This window comes from Vanellus vanellus (assembly GCF_965231255.1).
Source record: "Vanellus vanellus genome assembly, chromosome: 1".
In the NCBI taxonomy this organism is placed as follows: domain Eukaryota; kingdom Metazoa; phylum Chordata; class Aves; order Charadriiformes; family Charadriidae; genus Vanellus; species Vanellus vanellus.
Genome location: NC_138905.1, coordinates 88,449,214 through 88,467,188, shown reverse-complemented (window position 1 = coordinate 88,467,188; position 17,975 = coordinate 88,449,214). Strand labels below are relative to the sequence as shown.

Below are 17,975 nucleotides of genomic sequence, written 5' to 3'. Positions count from 1 at the left end.
TATTGCACAGTTACTGCCCTTATTCCCTCTCTTCCAAGGTTAGTTTTTAATGTCCTTTCATTTGCATTTATACTTGTAAGCCATTTAAAAATTCTCACTTTTCATCCATATTTTTCTATGAATTCCCTCTTCCTGTAAGTCTTCTTCAAAGTATTCCCTCGGCTGTTCCTAAACCAGAGCTACCCTCAACAGTTACTCCTGTGCAGTAAGCAGCACCCAAACAACGGGCCATCGTTTCCTGGTTGTGCGCGCAACACACTCCTGCCCACTCACACTGCTTTCACATTACACCACACGCACTTATAAACCACTTATTACCCTTCATCATCAGCGGCAGCTTCATTACAGGGCCACCACTTCAAACACCTCTCTAGCCCGCAGTTCCTAGAAAGCTTGCTGCTAATGGTGGCCATTACAATCCAGTGTTCTATCCCATCAAAACTAAACCACTGGGAGGAGCATTTGCATCCTTTGTCACCTTTGCACCTTGCCCAAAGCCCGTTTTCAAGTTCAGACCACATCCTCCCTTTGTTCTGTTAGCTGAGCACCCAGCTGATATCTGGATAAACCTCAGCTGAAGAAATTCATTTTACTCCCACAGCCTTCTCACATACTGGATGACGGCACGGTATCTCCTGTTACGAAGACTGTACCACACACACAACCGACACTTCCCAAGATTTACCTCCTCTCTGTTTAAGGAGGGAAGCCCCAGGAAAATGGTTTAAGACAATGTGGGGATGGAGATCCAGACTGTGGCAGTGGTACCACAAACCGTATGAGCCACAGTCTGGATAAGAATGTACCTCTATTTTTTTTCTGTGCAAAAGGGGAACCCGAGCGCTGCTTCTCAAAGCAAAAGCAAAGACTGACTCAATGCCAACTCACTTGAACAGAAGACTTAACACCAGCTTCTGAGCTGATGCCTTTGACAGGGTCCCTGCACAATTACAAGGCAAGAGTAGCATTGCTCTCCACCTACACAGTCCTCTGAACGGTTTTAATAATGAACCCCTAGAATCTCTTTGGTTTCATGACTACAAGAACAAAAATGCTCCACTGATCCTCATACAAGTTATATCTGCGAGGAAAACATTTCATCTTTCAGGTGAAAAGCTTAAGCCCTCCCAAATAGCAGAGAACAAGCAGGAAGAGACTCAAGCCCATCAATCTCCAGGCCACGCCAATGGAACAGATAAAGGGCAGCTTCAGTATGCACCATCTCCTCACAGCTACCTGCGGACACTACAAAGAGAAATGTGTCTTCAGGCACCGTTTTGGAGCCTAACATTATCTTACCAACAGCAGGTGCAGGTTCTGGCAACAAGGTGATCCAAGGTGAATGTGACCCACCAGGGAGCAAGTTATCACACTATCTGGAAAACCTATCCACATTCTTGGATGCATGTGGTTTGTCCGGATGGCTTATTTTCTCAGCTGCGCTGCTCAACAGACACAGTGAGGGTTGGTCTTCTACAACCTCCACCTCTCCTCATTTAGGAGAGGACAACTGATGAAGTAAATGATCCAACAAAAATGTGAATAAATGTCCACCGCCTTGTGAGGGCATGACTGACTAGAAAGCTTAGTGACCTTTTGCAAGTATTTTAAGTACATTTTTCAAGCCTGACTTAAGCAGAATGTCACTCATTAACACTGTTCAGGACTGTTACATGAAAAAGCTGTACCACATTCTTCATTCAGGATAATAGTAGAGCTGAGAAAGAGACCATTTGCTGCAGTTTACTTTGGAGGTGACAACAAGGCAAACAGTATTTGTTTCCATGAGCTTTATTTAATTCCATATTATACAAGTGGGATCTGAATCCCCAAACTTCCCATCATCAACATAATGGAGAAGCACCATTGCACAAAAGGAAGGCAGAATTTTGGAGCTGGAAGACAGGCTAGACCAAGCCATTTCTCCCCATGTGGTCAGAAATTCTTCCTCCTTCATGCAACGTGCTTCCCAGACCAGCAGGTTTACCCCAGGAATAAGAGAGACAACGCTAGCTCTAAACACTCCCTCCTCCTCTCCCCAACAAAAGAGGCTGCTCAATGCCAGTAGTGGAATGGTTAAAGACAGGGAGTACATTAGGTTTTCAGTCTCTCAAGCAGCCCACTAGATTAAGAAGTGGTCTGGTTACTCCCTCTCTCCTGAAAAAGATCCAGGAAAATCAAAGACCTAAAATGCTGAAGACTTACCTCCTTTCCTTCCCCCATCCCATAGCCTTGTTCTCTAAGCAGAGAGTAGGCAATGAACTCTGAGGAGGCTGAAGGAAAGCCAAGGAAAATCAGGGGCTACCTGAATCCCTGGGAATCTGGTGGCTACCCTGGTGCCCTCATTCATTCCCTTTGAGGTTCAGAGACCTGTTTGGAATAGTACACAGAGAGGGCCTCTCTTAGGGATTCGGAAGCAACCAGGGATACAGAACACACAGAAACCGCCGTGACGGTACACACCATTCCAGGGATGGCCCAAACCACAAACAGGGCAAGACTCCCCCCAGCCAAGGCCCCAAGGGCTGGGGGAGCTGGGACGAGGACCTGGCAGGGGGAAGAGAGCTCCTGCAGCAGTACTGAGGGCTCATGGGATTTTACTTCTTCTTCCTCTCCTGGGAACAGCGAGGGCAGAACCTGGTAGAAAGGGAAGTAAAAAAAAAAAGACAGCGTTTATGGCATGGTATGAAAATCAAACATACAGTCCCAAAGTACCTTTTCTAAGGTCCCAGACAAAGCTTTCATCCCAATTTTCCTTTAAGAGAAGACGTCTTCTAAGCGTGTATATACAGCACTCTGCCTTCTGTCACCCAGGACCTCCCCCTTCCAAAAAACAATGAGCCCTCCAGGTTGCTTGTTCACTCACCATTTTCCTCTTGGTTTTGTTGTCAGACCCACACAGGCAAAATGAAACCATTCAATGGAACACTGTTGGGATGGAGACCAGTCAGTTAAAAAGCAGTTTTCTTTTGAAATCATTGCTTCTGGGCTACCGAAGCTTCCCAACATTTGATCGCAAACTCCTAAATCCCTAGCAGCAATCAGGGAGTGAAGACTCACACCCAACCTATACATTGTCAGTGAGGAGAACTCTCCTTCTCCTTTGCTAACTGTGGGGGCAAGAAAACAACCTGTCATTTTAAGGAAAACCCCAAAGACAGATGTACTTAACAGACCCTAGCAAGCCACCCCTCTGCTCTTCCAAACTATCTGAGGTAAGCCCTCTTCTTGTCACTGCTTGCTGTATCAGGTCCCACCCAAGCAGGACAAGACTTTCCGTGCAAGACTCTCCCCACTCCCTTCTCCCCCACTTCTGTCTACTTCTCTTACATCTGGGTTGTCGCAGCCAATCATCTCCCCGTAGGAGACCTGGTGACAGAGGCAGTAAGTAGGCTCATTGGGGTCCACGGGCATATCCAATACATCCGAAGGGTGCACATTTCCAAAGGTGACTGAAGGCATCCCATACTCTGTGCTACTGCAGGACAGGAATAAAGTAGGTCAACAAAATAACTGGCTTGGAGTCCCCTCACGTCTCCCAAGACAATGCCCTTGTTTGCCAGACACAGCCATTTCTCTTTTTTTAAGCACGTACACCAACCTCCACTGAAGTGACCCACTTTCACCATCATGCTACACTCCCCTGAAAAAATTAAAAGGTCTCTTGCTTCCCAAAGAGGGACAGGGGACACGCCATCTGGTCCGAGTGAGCATGAGATCCTTCACAGGGAAGTCTGGCTAGGCCTCCCTTGGTCTGATTTTTAGTGCGGCTCCTCATTCACACGTATCTTTTAAACACTTACGTGCGGACAAGCTTCAGTTTCTTTTGGGCAGTTTTTGGCGCCTCCTCATCAGAGTTCTTCCCTTTAGAGCGAGCACGGGCAGCTTTCTTCTCTTTTTGGGCTCGGCCCTCTGGCAAGAAGAGAAAAAGGTGTTGCATCTGCCACCCCATCAAAATAGACACCTGACAGTAATAACCTCTCCAGCACTAAAATACTTTGGAGTGCATATTGGCTTTGGGCCATGCACCCCCATCTTAATTTTATCTAGCGGCCTTGAATATGCTCACACAAGAAGAGCCCAGGTCACCATCTTTTTACCTGTCCTTCAGATTCCAGCGTAACAGTCTTTGATCTGTACCACTCCAGTGCCTGCCTTCATCCCCACCACTTCCATAGTCACTTGGCTGCCTCCTGTATCAATCTGCAGCCCAGTGGTGGTACTCACTCTTCTTGCCCTTGCTGGAAGAACTGTCATAGTCACTCGACTCTATCTGCTTCTCCTTCAGGTCTGCTTCAAAGCGAGCGAGGTCTGTGTCCAGCCGCCGGATGTGCTTATCAACCTGCAAAGATGACAGTGACCAGGAGTTACCACAGAACAGAGCCCAGGACGACAGAGAGGAGAGGGCATGGGGCTTGCACTAAGAGCTGAGAAGCACAAGTGGTTAGGGCCTAAAAAGAGAGATCAGGGCCTTCCCTGCTTGGGGGCTTTAGTACAGCCTTCCGTATGATAAGCACTAGACACTTCCCTTCATACCATCTCATAGGTCTGCATAGCCAGCTGAACCTTGTCGTCCCCAAACTCCTTGCATTTCCCATAGGCCTCCTGGATTTGCTTTAGCAGCCCCAGTTTTTCCTCCGAAGACAAAGTCCGTGCATTGCTGATATACTCCGTGGCCAGCTTATCGATCTCTGACTTGAGGTCTGAAACAAGTTTACCGTTAAATACATAAATACACACACACTCTACAGTGCCCTTCATTAAGAGAGACTGAAGGATCAGAGCAGCTGTGGGATTCCTCCCCTGCCCTGAGATCCCCGTGATAAAGGCAAGGGAAAGAAAGCTGCATACTTCCTGTCTCGTCAACGAAATCATCTCTAATCCTTACCTTCCGTCCTCTGATCCAGATCTCGCATGAGCTGGAAATTTCTCTGCAATTCAAATGGCAGGTTCTCAATACCTGCAGGGAAAGGAGGATACATGGAGAAGTCAGGTTCTTGTCCGCAATGCCAAGACAGGAATAAAGCTAACTGATAACAACACATACACCACTCCAGCGATTCCCAACGGCCTTTTCCTGGTGCACATTAGCGTGCTTCCATTTGTTGTCAACTCCAAAGGAGACAGACTATAGAAACGTGATATATTTAATGCAAAAGCATAGTTCTACAAAACATGCTAGTTAACAGGAAATTGCTGCCACGCAGAAAGGCCTACATTAAGAAAGCAGAAACCCAAAATTTGTAATGAAGTCAGTCATTATAATACAACATATCCATCCAAGAACTCCATTCAGTAATGAAAAGAATAGTACAACAGCTGGTAAATAATGTCATTTAGCTATTTCTATACAAGGGTGCCAAAATTAAAGTTGATCATATGCTAATTCACTAAAAAGTGAGTCTGTTTTAGTGTATCAATTTTACATATAGGGGACAGGAGACACTTTGTGCAAAGCCAAAGAGCAAGTCTCAGACAGGACGGGGAGCAGTGAACAGCAGTCTTAACCCCCTGTCACATGTTCCTTGTTCTGTCTTCTGCACTATAATCTTAGTGTGGTCTGTCCAACACCTGAAATGATGCTATACATTGTGAATAATAAATGTATGTAGGGCTCTGAATGAGCAATGTGAAGTTGATAGTCAATTAATTTTCAATGCACTATGCTACTCACCCCCTAGGCATCACCAGATGCTCAACTGACAAAGCTGGTAAAAAAATTTCTCATTTTTCCATGCCTGTCTAATCAAACTGAGATCTAGTGTCACTGCATTAACTTGAAGTCCAAGCTTGATTGTTGTCACCTTTATACCTAATAACAAAAAAAAAGAGAAATCTCTCTTGCAGGTTTTAAAGAAAAAAAAAAAAAAAGTGGGGGGAAAAGCTCTTCAGAAACAAAACATAATCATGCCTGCTTCCTGAACCCACTCTCTAGCACAGAGATAGCGTAAAGAAAGGGGTGTCTACCCATCATCAAAACTGTCTAATACATCAGTCCCAGCACCAGTCTCTATTTTTACTGCCACATGTTTCTACGGCAGAGACGTTTCCCTGAAAAGCAATCAGCCGGCAGGGAAGGTCTGTATGCAAAAGACAGGTACACAGGGGCCATGAAATTAATTCCTATAAGAACTGTGGGCCTCACTGTGCTCAGAAACCGCTCCTTTAACTTATTTTTTCTCATAAACAGAATATAGAAAGTTACATACAGAATGCTTATAACTAATGAAGCTATTGCTTCAATAGATTCCTGTTGCCATTTCTATTTTAAATATCTGAGAAATGCTCAGATAGTAGATGTCCTTAAGTACCCAGATACATAATCGCACAGCACATACACATCGCCTCCCTGCATTCAAGGACAGCTAACAGTGCAAAATCAAATTCTCAAAAAATTAGTAAGCAGGAAAATTAAGGCTGTCTGCACATTCCTAAATTGGATACTTCCATGTTTGTCTAGCATGACAGACTTTGCACAAGGTTCAAGCAGCTGACTACCAGATTACATCCCTACGGCTCAAAAATGCATCTCAGAAGACAATGAGGACACAATGCTGAAAATTATCATTGCTTACAAAGCGAAGTTATGGCAGGGATAAAATCCAGCTTGGGAATCTCAAGACTATGCCTTTTTCCTTCCTGCCATCCCCAGCCTTGTCAACTCCAAACCTTTCAATTTGTACAGCAAATGAAATATGGGTCACACTGCAGCATGCTACTTTTCATTGCTCTGCAAAGCACTCCCTGCAGAAGACAAGACAGGTATCCTCTAGAGGAAAACAGTATGTTCTTGCACTGCACACAATATGTCAAATTTACACCGAGTTTATTAATCCTGGAAGATCACGACTTCTAAATTCTTGACTTTGTCGTTTTAAAAAAAAAAATAATGTAATTTCTTTTTCTCTTCTAAAAAGGAAAGTCAGTAAAAGCAAACATGTCATTGGGCACAGTTAGTTTTCCCTCAGCAGGGCTAGAAACCTTTAGACAGAGAGAGCACCTGAGCTAGCACAAAAACCAGTAGGATGCTATTCTCCAGGCAGAACAACCCCACACGAGGTCACGGCCACGTTTCACAGCAATGTTCTCGCAGCAGGAGGAACTCAGGCAGGAGGTTGCTTCTACTACAGAACCTGAAAGGGACCGTGCTCTAGTTTTTCCAGCCGTTACTATAAAAATCCACCACCACCACTAACGCCAGTGCATGCCCTTGTCTGGAAAGCCTCTGTCTTCCCTTTGTCTCGACGTGCCTGGCCTTGTCTTTTCAGCCCGTGCCATCTATCCTTCAGAGACTCTCTCTTCCCAGAGCCTCCTGCCCTCACTGCTGGCCCCGCAGCCAGGCCAGTGGCCCCCCTGCCTCGTTACCTGCCTCCGTGCATGCAGAGCTCTCTGCTCCCAGCAGCTCTCGGCACTGCTGAGATGGGTGTTATCCGTCTCTGGCTCTGGGCTACCATACATTCAGCTCAGACACCATCGGCAGATCATCTACCAGTCAAGCACTTACGAGCAAGGATCTTCCGGAGGCTCATTAGATGGGCAGGTTTCCACAGGGACTGAGGAGACAAACCCCTGTCATCTCAATTACTTCCCTGCTAAAATAATTTCCTAAAACCCCAGCAAAATCTTTCACTCTGCAAATCTGTTATTAGACCAATGTTCCGTAATTGCTCCGCCAATAAACTGGGAGAAAACAAAACAATTGACAGTACAGTGACTTTATAATCAGAACTGTTATAAAGATGCTTTATCTATTCAACTGGAAGTGGAAAGAAGCTGCATACACCACTCCAAATTATCATCCAGAGATGATAATTTGGCAAGAACAAAAAGCATAACAAGATGAAGCTACAGCTAAGCAAGTTCTAACTGAGCAACAAATTATTTGTATGGTATATAGTTTAAACCAACTACAGGGAAGTTTTCTACTGTTTGCAGCTTAACTCAAAAGCTCTTGCGTACCCTTAAAAAAAACAATGCTCTTCATCACAGACTTTATCTCAGTGGTCATGACACTCACTGAAAATGCTTGGTCTGTGCTGTGCTGGCTATCAGACATCACCCTAACAGTTCCATAAAAACAAGTCTGAGATTTAAGTTTCCATTTCTTCACTCCTACTAACAGAACACACTTTCCCTCAGACTACCTAAAAATATTTGTGTTATGTATGTAAACTTGTTTCCTCCAGAATTTCTCCTTTTTTTACAATTCATTTGCTCTTCCTTTTTATTGTAAGATACACCTAAATTTTTACGACTAAATACTATATATTGTAAAATACCCAAATAATTCTGATTCTGAAATGGATCATAGTACAGAAAACACAGCCTAGAGGCATCCTTGATCACTAAAGAGGGCAGTGAAGGGCAGTTGCTCTGTCCCAGATAGGCAACAATCCGGCAGAAAAATAGAGGGCCTCTTTCAACACAAATGGCATAGCAGCAAGAGAGGAAGAGGAGGATGATGAAGATGTACAGCAAAGAAAGTGCTAGCAAGGCCAGCAGCTTGGCCCAAAGCGTGGGCTGGCATTAATGCAGCTGTGTCCCTATCTGCACAGATTCACACAGAGCCACATGCAGCCCCACTCGTTCCTGTTGCAGTACAATTACCCTGTACACCATCAACACAGGTCTCTCACTTAGTTTTTCCCACCCCTTCCTCTTCTTGTTTTCATTTCTTATCATAAGTTAAAAGTCCCTCTACTTAGCTCGTCTTTCCTTTCTCAATTCTTATCCCTCCACTACCCCCATTTTTCTTTCATCTTTTTTATTCTGCTCTTTGTCATTCCTTCCCTCATTCATTCTCCTGCAGGCTTCCATAACCACGCTGTCTTGTCCTGTAAGAACCATGCACTCCCACTCTCCAAAAGTCAGAATCCATCACCACTCTTCTTCCCTTCCAATTATTATTTTATTTATTTCTTTTTAGAAACACATAGGGGGTGTCAAGTGTAGGCAACTGATATTCAGCCACTGAACTGAGATGTTAACTCTGACATATACACACACAGAGCAAGCCTACGCCATCCTGATAACTTTCACTATGCCTCGTTCTCCCACAGCACGTCTTTTAACTGTGCCAAACAACGGGTTTGTACTGTGGCAGTGTCCAAATTCCTAAAAGGAGAGCCATCACACCAAGCACTATGCAAATACATGGTGCCTTTCCCAAGACATCTGTTCACCTACCATGTTCAGAGGCATGCTTAAATTTATTAAAAAATGTGAAAATACATTTTGAAACATAACCACAGTCGCTTTATTGAATAGTACAGATTTCAGCAAACACTTTAAACACCACACCACTGAAGGCAATTAAAACAGTCCTGCTTGTGCCAGGGATTGCCATAACGAGAGAGTAAGTTCTTTGCCCCTTGAGACAGGAAATCGGTTGGGATCTTGCAGGGGAAGAACATAGCACTTTTTGGTACTCTGTGATTCTCATCATTTTGGCCAGTAGGTTGAAGGAGGTCATTCTTGCCCTCTACTCTGCACTGGTGAGGCCACAACTGGAATACTGTGTCCAGTTTTAGGCTCCCCAGTTCAAGAGGGACAGGGAACTGCTGGAGCGAGTCCAGCGAAGGGCAACTAAGATGATTAAGGCATTGGAGAATCTCCCTTACGAGGAAAGGCTGAAAGAGCTGGGACTCTTTAGCCTGGAGAAGAGAAGGCTGAGGGGAGACCTTATTAATACTTACAAGTATCTAAAGGGTGGGTTGAAGGAGGATGGAACCAGGCTCTTTTCAATGGTTCCCAGTGACAGGACGAGGGGCAATGGGCGCAAGTTAGAACATAGGAAGTTCCCTTCAAATACACGGAAAAACTTCTTTACAGTGAGGGTGACAGAGCACTGGCACAGGCTGCCCAGGGAGGTTGTGGAGTGCCCTTCTCTGGAGATTGTCAAGACCCGCCTGGATGCAGTCCTGAGTAATGTGCTCTAGGCAATCCTGCCTTAGCAGGGGAGTTGGACTAGATGATCTCTAGAGGTTCCTTCCAACTCTGAAACTCCATGATTCCATGATTTTGTAGTGTTTGAAGGATACTGCAGGACAACTGGCTTACAGCAATCTTCAGGAGCTTCCTTGCTTCCTCATTAGGGGGAAGGATGTCTTGTATATCCCTGTATCCTTCCTTTAGAGGGTATAGCCCTTTTAAAGTGCTGCTTCTTCTCTGTCCTGTGTTCTAAGCAAATTGTTACTACATAATTCATTGAAATTGGAGCATGAACATAAACCATATCTTTCTGTCTATTCATATATGGCTCAGCCCTATTGCAATATACACAGCCTAAACTGTTAACATTATCCTTGCAACACTTCTGTAAGGAATAGTACTACCTACATCTTTACAAATGGAGTACTCGGGTGCACAGTAGACTGACTTGCCCACGGACACCCGGGAATTTGGTGGGCACGTCATATGATCCAAGCTCTGGGCCAGAGCACTGCACACTAGTCCACGCAGGTGTGTCTACTTCAGGCACTGTCCAAAGCAGCAGGTATCCATCAGCAACAGCAGTCAATGTTAACAGCCACAGAAACCTAGTACTCCCCCAAAGAGTGAACCTTTTTCTTGGGGAGGGAAGACTCTTTTTGTCTTTTTCTCATTACATTAGTTCACAACTACAGCATCCACAGCTAAGATAGTAGGGAATGTTGTTAAGTCTCAGAAAAGGGATCTTTATTGCTATGTTAAAGATCAACCTTGATTCAGAAGCTTGGAGGACTTGGAAGACCGACATGTCAAATCCGACTTTCACCAATCCAGGCATTTCCAGCCTGTCACAGATCTCCAAGGGCAGGGACTACCATCAAAGAGATCACAGGGCTGTTTGCCAAAACGGTCACATCAGATTTGCTGTTGGGTAAGTGAAGAAACGGAGAGAAAATGCAGTATGCTTTGTCTCGTAAAGCCATCTTGTGTCAGCTCTGATAAAAATACCAGTCAACAGCAAAATCAATTCTAAATAAATTGGTCATTAACAATAATAAATGTATTAGCTTAGTGTGGGCTGTGCCAGTAGCTTTCACACAGAAACAAATGATGCCTATGAATCACCAAATCCTCTCCCCTGTGTGTGATCTTTTGTAATTTTCCATAGATCATGTGTGCTGCATCACAGATGCAACTAATCCAAAGTCTCAGTTAGGTGAAAGGCATCTTTCACTGCACTAAAACGATGCTGAATATAGAGACAGTTTATTAAGAGGTTTCCATATCTGAAGTACGATGCGAGAAACTTCAGAGGTACGAACAGGAGGGTATGGCTACATGCTACACTGGGGAGGGGATAAGAGTAATGACAGTAGGTAAAGTGAGAGAGAAAAGAACTGCTGGGGAATGTGGAACGCAGCCAGGACTGGGAAGGGATCAAGGGCTACCCTACAGCAAGTTCTGACATCACACCCATGTCCTCTAAGAGTATTAAGATGACAATACACATCATACCCTCATTTGACAAAGCTGTCCAGACAGACGTAGCTATTCTGAAAGAATAATCCTATTTTACTGGGTTAGCTAATGTTATCAAGGAATGAAAGGACACTCCCGTGTCAGTTGTAGGAGGAAGACAATGACTTTCAAAAGGGTGTATGCTGCTTCTGTTGCTCTGTGCTTATGCTGGTGTAAGTTTTCTAGTATTGACAAGCCCTGAACTGGTGCAACTCTACGTGCCTATTGACACATGCAAATACAAGGATCAAAGGAAACTTCATGCTCCCTAATCAGTATAAAAAAGGGGGAAAACCCAAAAGAAAATGAATACGCAGTACCGAGTTAACTTACCAGCTAAGGACTCCTCATCTAAGCCTGCTGTCTCCATCATCCTCTTCACTGAGGCAGATATGTTCTAGTGTCTGCTCCTGGAACACATCCTGAGTGGTGGCCTCCAAGACAATGGAATGAATACCAAGCAGCCATCTGAGTAGACAGGCCAGCGACATCCTTCTACCTCTCAAGGTCACCAAGGTTACTAGCCCTCTGTTGATGACTCTCCCAAGTGTTTAGATCTAATTTAGACCATATGTTGGCAAAATCTAGTTCCTCAAAGGTTTGGGGTGGGGGAAGATGGAAATTTTTTTAATTTCTTTGTTACCATTCCTGACCAACATTTTACACTGACATTTATTCAGTAACAGACCAGTTCAACCATATGGAAATTTAAACTTCCTTCCAGTCTGGCACACGCTTCCCAACTGGAACCACATGCGCTCCCCATTCAGTAAAGCAAATAAAGCAACAGCCTCATCAGTCCAGGCAGGTACATATGTGGTGTACAGTGACAGCTGTAACCAGCAGGGAAGGTGCTGTTTGATTGCTTCAGAAAGCACACCTACAAACACGACCCTCCCATTCACCTCAGCTATCTAAGCAACTGGGCAGACGTATCCTCAGCGGTAGAGCAGAGAGGTCATTTCATAATAAATTCAGGCACCAGACAGCTAAGAGAAGTACATGCCTTGGGTTCTGTTGCCAAAAAAGATAAATTTGTGTGTTGTCACCAAGTATACTTACTTAGTAAACAGGGACGCACTGATGGTAGAAAATACATCTGGTTGCACAGCAGTTCCTTCTACTATAAAGATAATCCCTATACATGGCACATTTACATATAAACAAAGACTTGTAGAAAACTATTTGGGACTGTTTTCTAAATGTACATACTTCAAGGATGCCTAGTATAAAGAAGCTCTGCAATCCTCTCGAGAATTCCAAACATGAAGAAAATTCAGTGTTTGCATCTCATCTTCTGGAAAATCTGTATTAGTCACCCTTCCTTTCTCCCCCTCAAAGCCTACAGTATTTCTAACCCAGTACGAGAGCAAATACTGATCCAAGCACAATAACTCAAGTTTGAGCAAGCATAAACTCCTCTAATGAGTCGTCACGCAGATTCAATCCTCTCATCACAAAACACTACATTTCCTTCCTTCTAATTCTTCCTTCATTCCTTTCTACATCTCTAACTCCTTTGCACCCATGGTTTCTCTGCTACTAAAGTTACATTGCTTTCTTGGCACGAGGGAAAGCACTTCACTATCTTGCTTTCTCCCCTCAGAAGCAGGCACAAAATGGTTTAGAGACCAGAAGGAAGATAATATTTGAAGAAATGGAAATCTTTTCATGCTTTACTTCAGCCACTGAAGAGAACTGAGGAAAGACCCACGCTCAAAGAAAAAACACTCAGGAAGAAGGGAACTGGAACAAGAAACATTCCTCTGCTTCCCCTTCCCTGAATCTTTTGGCTCAGTATAGTCATTGAAGGAGCAGCTTCAGTAGGATGAAGGAAAGAAGGTGATCAGAGCAAAAAAGATAAGGAGTTCCTCTGTCAGGATGTTCAGCAGAAAAGGAATGTGCATATTTTTCCACTGCAAAAACAGCTGCTAGAAACATAACGCATTTCAGATAGGCATGCTTTGCAATTAACAGCTTAGAGCAAAGACAAGGGCATGTCTTATCCTATGTCTAAACCCAGTTTCAAGTTACAGCAAGGACTTGAAAGCTACTGAAATACCAGACCTAAGAAACCGCCAGACACCTTATTACTAAAAGAACTGTTGTTAACTTGGCTATTCCACAAAAGTCTTCTGGAAAAGAACGTTAGATGTCCTAAGTAGAGGACTAAAAATTTGCAGATTGAAACAACTGAGGCTGTATGCACAGCTTTGTCAGACCACTCATGCACTTTAACATATAGTTTCTCATTACCTAACCACATGAGGTTTTCATACAAGGTGTTTCTCATTCCCAGTGACTTAGCAGTGATTCAAGGTTTTATTTTATTCTCTTTGCTTACATACAAAGAGAAAAAAATGAAACTTATACTCCCTCCGAGTCACACATACATGACCCAAACCTCAATTTGAAAATTGCCTTTTCAAGGTGTTCATTACTGTGACATTAGAACGCTTTTTCACAATGCTGCTGTGGAGTAGCCCACTTCCCTTACCAATGAAATGAAGGTCAAGAGATTTACTGAGGCAACGAGATTAAAGCCTAGAAGGCCAGCTAATTACAAAACCACCTCTTGAAATGTCTAAAAATGCTACACAGCCTGACTCTTCAGAATTATCTGTTCAAAACAGACTTCAGTTGCAGCTATGAGCATTCTGCACATTTGCTCCTCCGACTACAAATTTTCACTCATAATTTGAGAGAAGCGCAATCTATGCAAGGAGAATCTGTGAAAAGCGTGAACCCCCAAAATAAACACAAACATCAAACTCACTTTGTGAGAGTGCCATTCAATTGCCTCAAACATGAGACCACCTTTTTTCTTCCTCCAATCTTCACTTAATTCATTAAACACCTTCCTTTCTTCCAGGATTTGAAGAGGTCCTACAAACAACTGCTCTCTTTCATCACACACTCCTCATTCATTCCCTGAGCAGACCCAGCCAGTAAACCATATGAAAGAGAACCTCTGTGGGAGGGGAAAAAAAAAATCAACTGAAAACTGTGTCTGCTGTAGCACTGTAACACTGAAGTATTTCCATTCCAAGAAGTAAATGTAAATATTAGACATTTTTAAAAGAGCTGACCAAAGATTCTGGACTATTTATTTGTATCATTTTTCAGGAAATTTTGGAACATTAGTGAACTACTTTAAAACCAAACTGAATGATTTTAGAATACTGAAATAATGTGTAAAAAAAAAGGGAGGGAAAGGAGCAAGGGGGAACTGAATGCTGTCAGGCAGGCATGAAAAGAAATGGAATAGCTGATCCAAGATTATCCCCCCAAAATTAAATTAGAGTGAAAAAATAGATTTAGTGTTAAAACAAACTTGCCTGACTGGACCTTTTTTGGGTAAGAATATGCATTTCATCAGTGAAAATATTTTTTTGTAGTAATTAAACTACAATTTGCATCAAATACTTGATCTAGTGTCAGAAAGTATCTTGCATAACAAGCTAGAATACAAAAAAAAAAAAAAACCCAAACATAAGATATCTTATAAATACTTTAAATAGCTACATAATGCTTTAGAATGGGTTATAGAGAACTATCAGCAGTGGCTGCACCACTCATACAAATCACACATGAAGCAGTTCTTGACCCAATAAAAGAAAAGTTAGTCATTTGGAAGTGAGACACAGACTGGTAGAACGAGAACGGAAGGAAGATTGGTGGGACAGTAGGAAACATCCTGACTGCAAACAGATACTTTCCACCAAGTCTTACAGAGGGTAATACATTTAGGAATGAGCAATGTAAGTGATGGATAAAGGATGCTGGACCATATTTCTAAGAAACAGAAAGATTGTATCATGTCAATATCATGGTAGATAATTACCTGAATATAATCTCCCAGCTGAAACGCAATGGCAAACAGGGATAAGGGCATACCCAACAGAAAAACGATAACCCGACTTCTTTAGTTAGTACCATGAAGACTGGGTACTAAAGGACTGTATGTGTTTTTAGAGAGTCAGAAGTTCAAGTAGGATGTCAAAAGATTAGAGCAGGCTTGGAGAAGAACAAGATGGCTAATTTCAAAACTGAAATATATGCTATTACAGGCATATTTTTTTTTTTTTTTGCTAAGTTACCAGAAAGAAGGTTAAGATTTAGTCAATTACAATCTACATAGGGAAGAAACTTTTAATAAGGGGACACTTCAACATGGCAGGTAAAAGGTGCAATGACTAAATATTGGAAACATGAAAATTAACTACAGACAAAAGTCACAAAACCATGACAGGAAAGCCTATCAGCAAACTAACTTTCTGAAGACTGAGATAGATGCTCTTTGACTGCAAGTATTACAATTCACGTGATGGGCTTTTCTGAAAGAAACTCTAGATTAAGCACAGCAGCTGTCTCACAATTAGCTAACAAAGGGAAGTAATGTTGCATATACTATAAAGGACACCAGACAAAATTGTAAAAGGCCTTTAGAGCTCTAGAGTATGCAAAAATGGCTAAAACATTGCAGTGAAGATTGCTTTGTTCTTCCTAACATTTCTGTAGCCAGATTTTTTTAGTACTTTTAGATTGTGCAGATTATTTTTTTAAAAAAAAAAAAAAAACAAAAACAAAAACAAGAAACCCTGAAAATTACAGTCTGCACCACCATATTAATATCCACCTTCAACAGAACAAGAATGTCCAATTCCATTGCAGGACCGCGTACCTCAGCTGAGAGAGGAAATAAGAGTTTGTAATTTTCTCTGCATGCTTGTACTATCAGGGAATAGAGGAGTTTCCAGGGGGTTCATTGATTTTAGCTGATAGTGACAATGAGATCCAGATGCATTTGGCTTTGGTGGGAGCACTGTCTAGCGACCAAGCTCACCCAACAGCTTCCTTTCTCTCCGACTTGGTATCTACCATACCTCTCCACACTCAGTGCTGCATCTTTCTGATCTCTGCCTATCATCCGCAAATCCCACTCTTTCACTGCTTTATCGTCATGCTGCAGCTCTTACTCAAAATACACTTGTGCTCTCCCAGTAGGAAAACCCTGCATCCTCCCCAGGCACTTACTGCTTGTCCATCTACTTCTTTCTCTTCTTGCCTAGGCTCTGTCCTCCCAACTCCTGGCCAGCTTTGCTGAGGAACCTCAGTCAACCGCAGTTTTCCACAACAGAACGAGAAAAGCAGAACAACATCCATCTTTGCTCAGCATTCCTTGCTCCTCTCAAACAGTCTGCCTCCTCATCCAACTCTTCTTCCTGACTTTTGCATCCTCTTTCCTCACAGCTCCTAGATCCTTGTCTGTCCACTTCCAACTTCCTTTCAGCTTTCATTGAAATTTATTACAGTTCTTGAACTTTCTTAATTTAATTCAGAAGGCCTAATAACAAAAGGAGCACTGCAGACCCTTTTTCTCCATATCAACGTATTATCAGCTCCGTGCTAGAGGAAACTTGGTGTAGCAAAACTTCTGGGGAAAAAAATTCCAATGTTTCCAAGCACATACAAACAGACAGCAAGAGACTTAACTTGGCCAGATATAGTGAAGTAAAAGACACATTACCAGAACACCCACCCCACTGCCGTGCCCCCTCATTTCTCATGTTGACACTAGATCAGAAAGAAAACATGGAACGACCATCCATCCATGAACGGGTTACTAAATCTTAACTCATTAGTACATTCCTTCAAAACCCACCACTCTGATTAGCATACTTGACCATTTTAAGAACACAGGGGTAAAACACGTGTTGAAAGTCTTGTCTCCAAAGGGCAAAGTTTGACAATGTTGTAAGCACCTTAAAGCAGGATGGTATTATATGAGGACTCCGATAATGCCACCAACTATTTACAAAGTGCTTCTTTGACCAGCGAAACAGGACCACGCTTTTACAGCGACAGCAACAGAAGCTGCCCAAAAACTACCTCCCTACAGATAGAAAACTTCGGCTTTGTGTCACCCGCCCTGCAGGTTATCCCGGGAAAGCCACCGACAGCCAACCTGCCTCTCCCGAGAGGCGGCCGAAGCAGCACCGGGCTCCTTCCTCCGGGCTCAAACCCAGCGCTCGCCGCCGGTGCAGCGCCCACGGACCGCAGTGGGGCCCACCTCCCGCCGGAGCCCCGGCCCAGCCCGGCCCGGCCCTGCCCCGCGGCGGGGCGGGGCGGGGCGGGGATGGGATGGGGGGGCGCCCCGTACCGGCGCTCCGGGTGGGCCACCGGAGCCGCTGCCGCCGTTTCCAAGAGGCACCGAGACGCCTCTACAGGGCCCCATCGCACTGCCGCGGGACCGGGTGGCGGCGGCGGGGCCCTCACGACCGGGCCGGGGACAGCCAGGCAAGGCTGCCGCCCGAGAGGCTCCGGGCAGGCCGCGGGCGCCCCAGGGACCGGTGAGCCCCCGGGCAGAGCTCGGCCCCCGCGGGGCCCCGCCCCGAGCCGCGCTCCGTCCGTGTCCGCGCAGGCCCCCGCTGGGGCGGCCCCAGCCGCGGCCCTCGGCCCCGCCCCCGGCGGCCCTTACTGTCCAGGTAGTGCTCCAGGTACATCCCCGCCGCCATCTTGGGCCC

The 17,975-nt window shown here is 44.2% G+C and overlaps 1 protein-coding gene across 1 annotated transcript; it reads right to left on the bottom strand.

The window, feature by feature from the left end:
- Positions 1–1,783: 1,783 nt before the first annotated feature.
- Positions 1,784–17,975, bottom strand: ING4 (inhibitor of growth family member 4). The gene is made up of 8 exons (XM_082482170.1): positions 17,930–17,975; positions 4,889–4,960; positions 4,537–4,703; positions 4,228–4,342; positions 3,804–3,912; positions 3,331–3,478; positions 2,867–2,928; positions 1,784–2,637 (listed from the first exon to the last, which is right to left on the bottom strand). The coding sequence occupies exons 1-8, from the start codon at positions 17,964–17,966 to the stop codon at positions 2,598–2,600; spliced, it is 750 nt and encodes a 249-aa protein (XP_082338296.1). The 5' UTR covers positions 17,967–17,975; the 3' UTR covers positions 1,784–2,597.

Bases quoted from the DNA above. Each gene is read 5' to 3' on its own strand.
- ING4 (XM_082482170.1), bottom strand. From the start codon at position 17,966: ATGGCGGCGGGGATGTACCTGGAGCACTACCTGGACA. The intron at 4,704-4,888 runs GTAAGGATTAGA...AACTTGTTTCAG, and splicing joins TCTGGATCAGAGGACGGAAG to ACCTCAAGTCAGAGATCGAT. The intron at 3,479-3,803 runs GTAAGTGTTTAA...CCTGTCCTGCAG, and splicing joins AAACTGAAGCTTGTCCGCAC to TAGCACAGAGTATGGGATGC.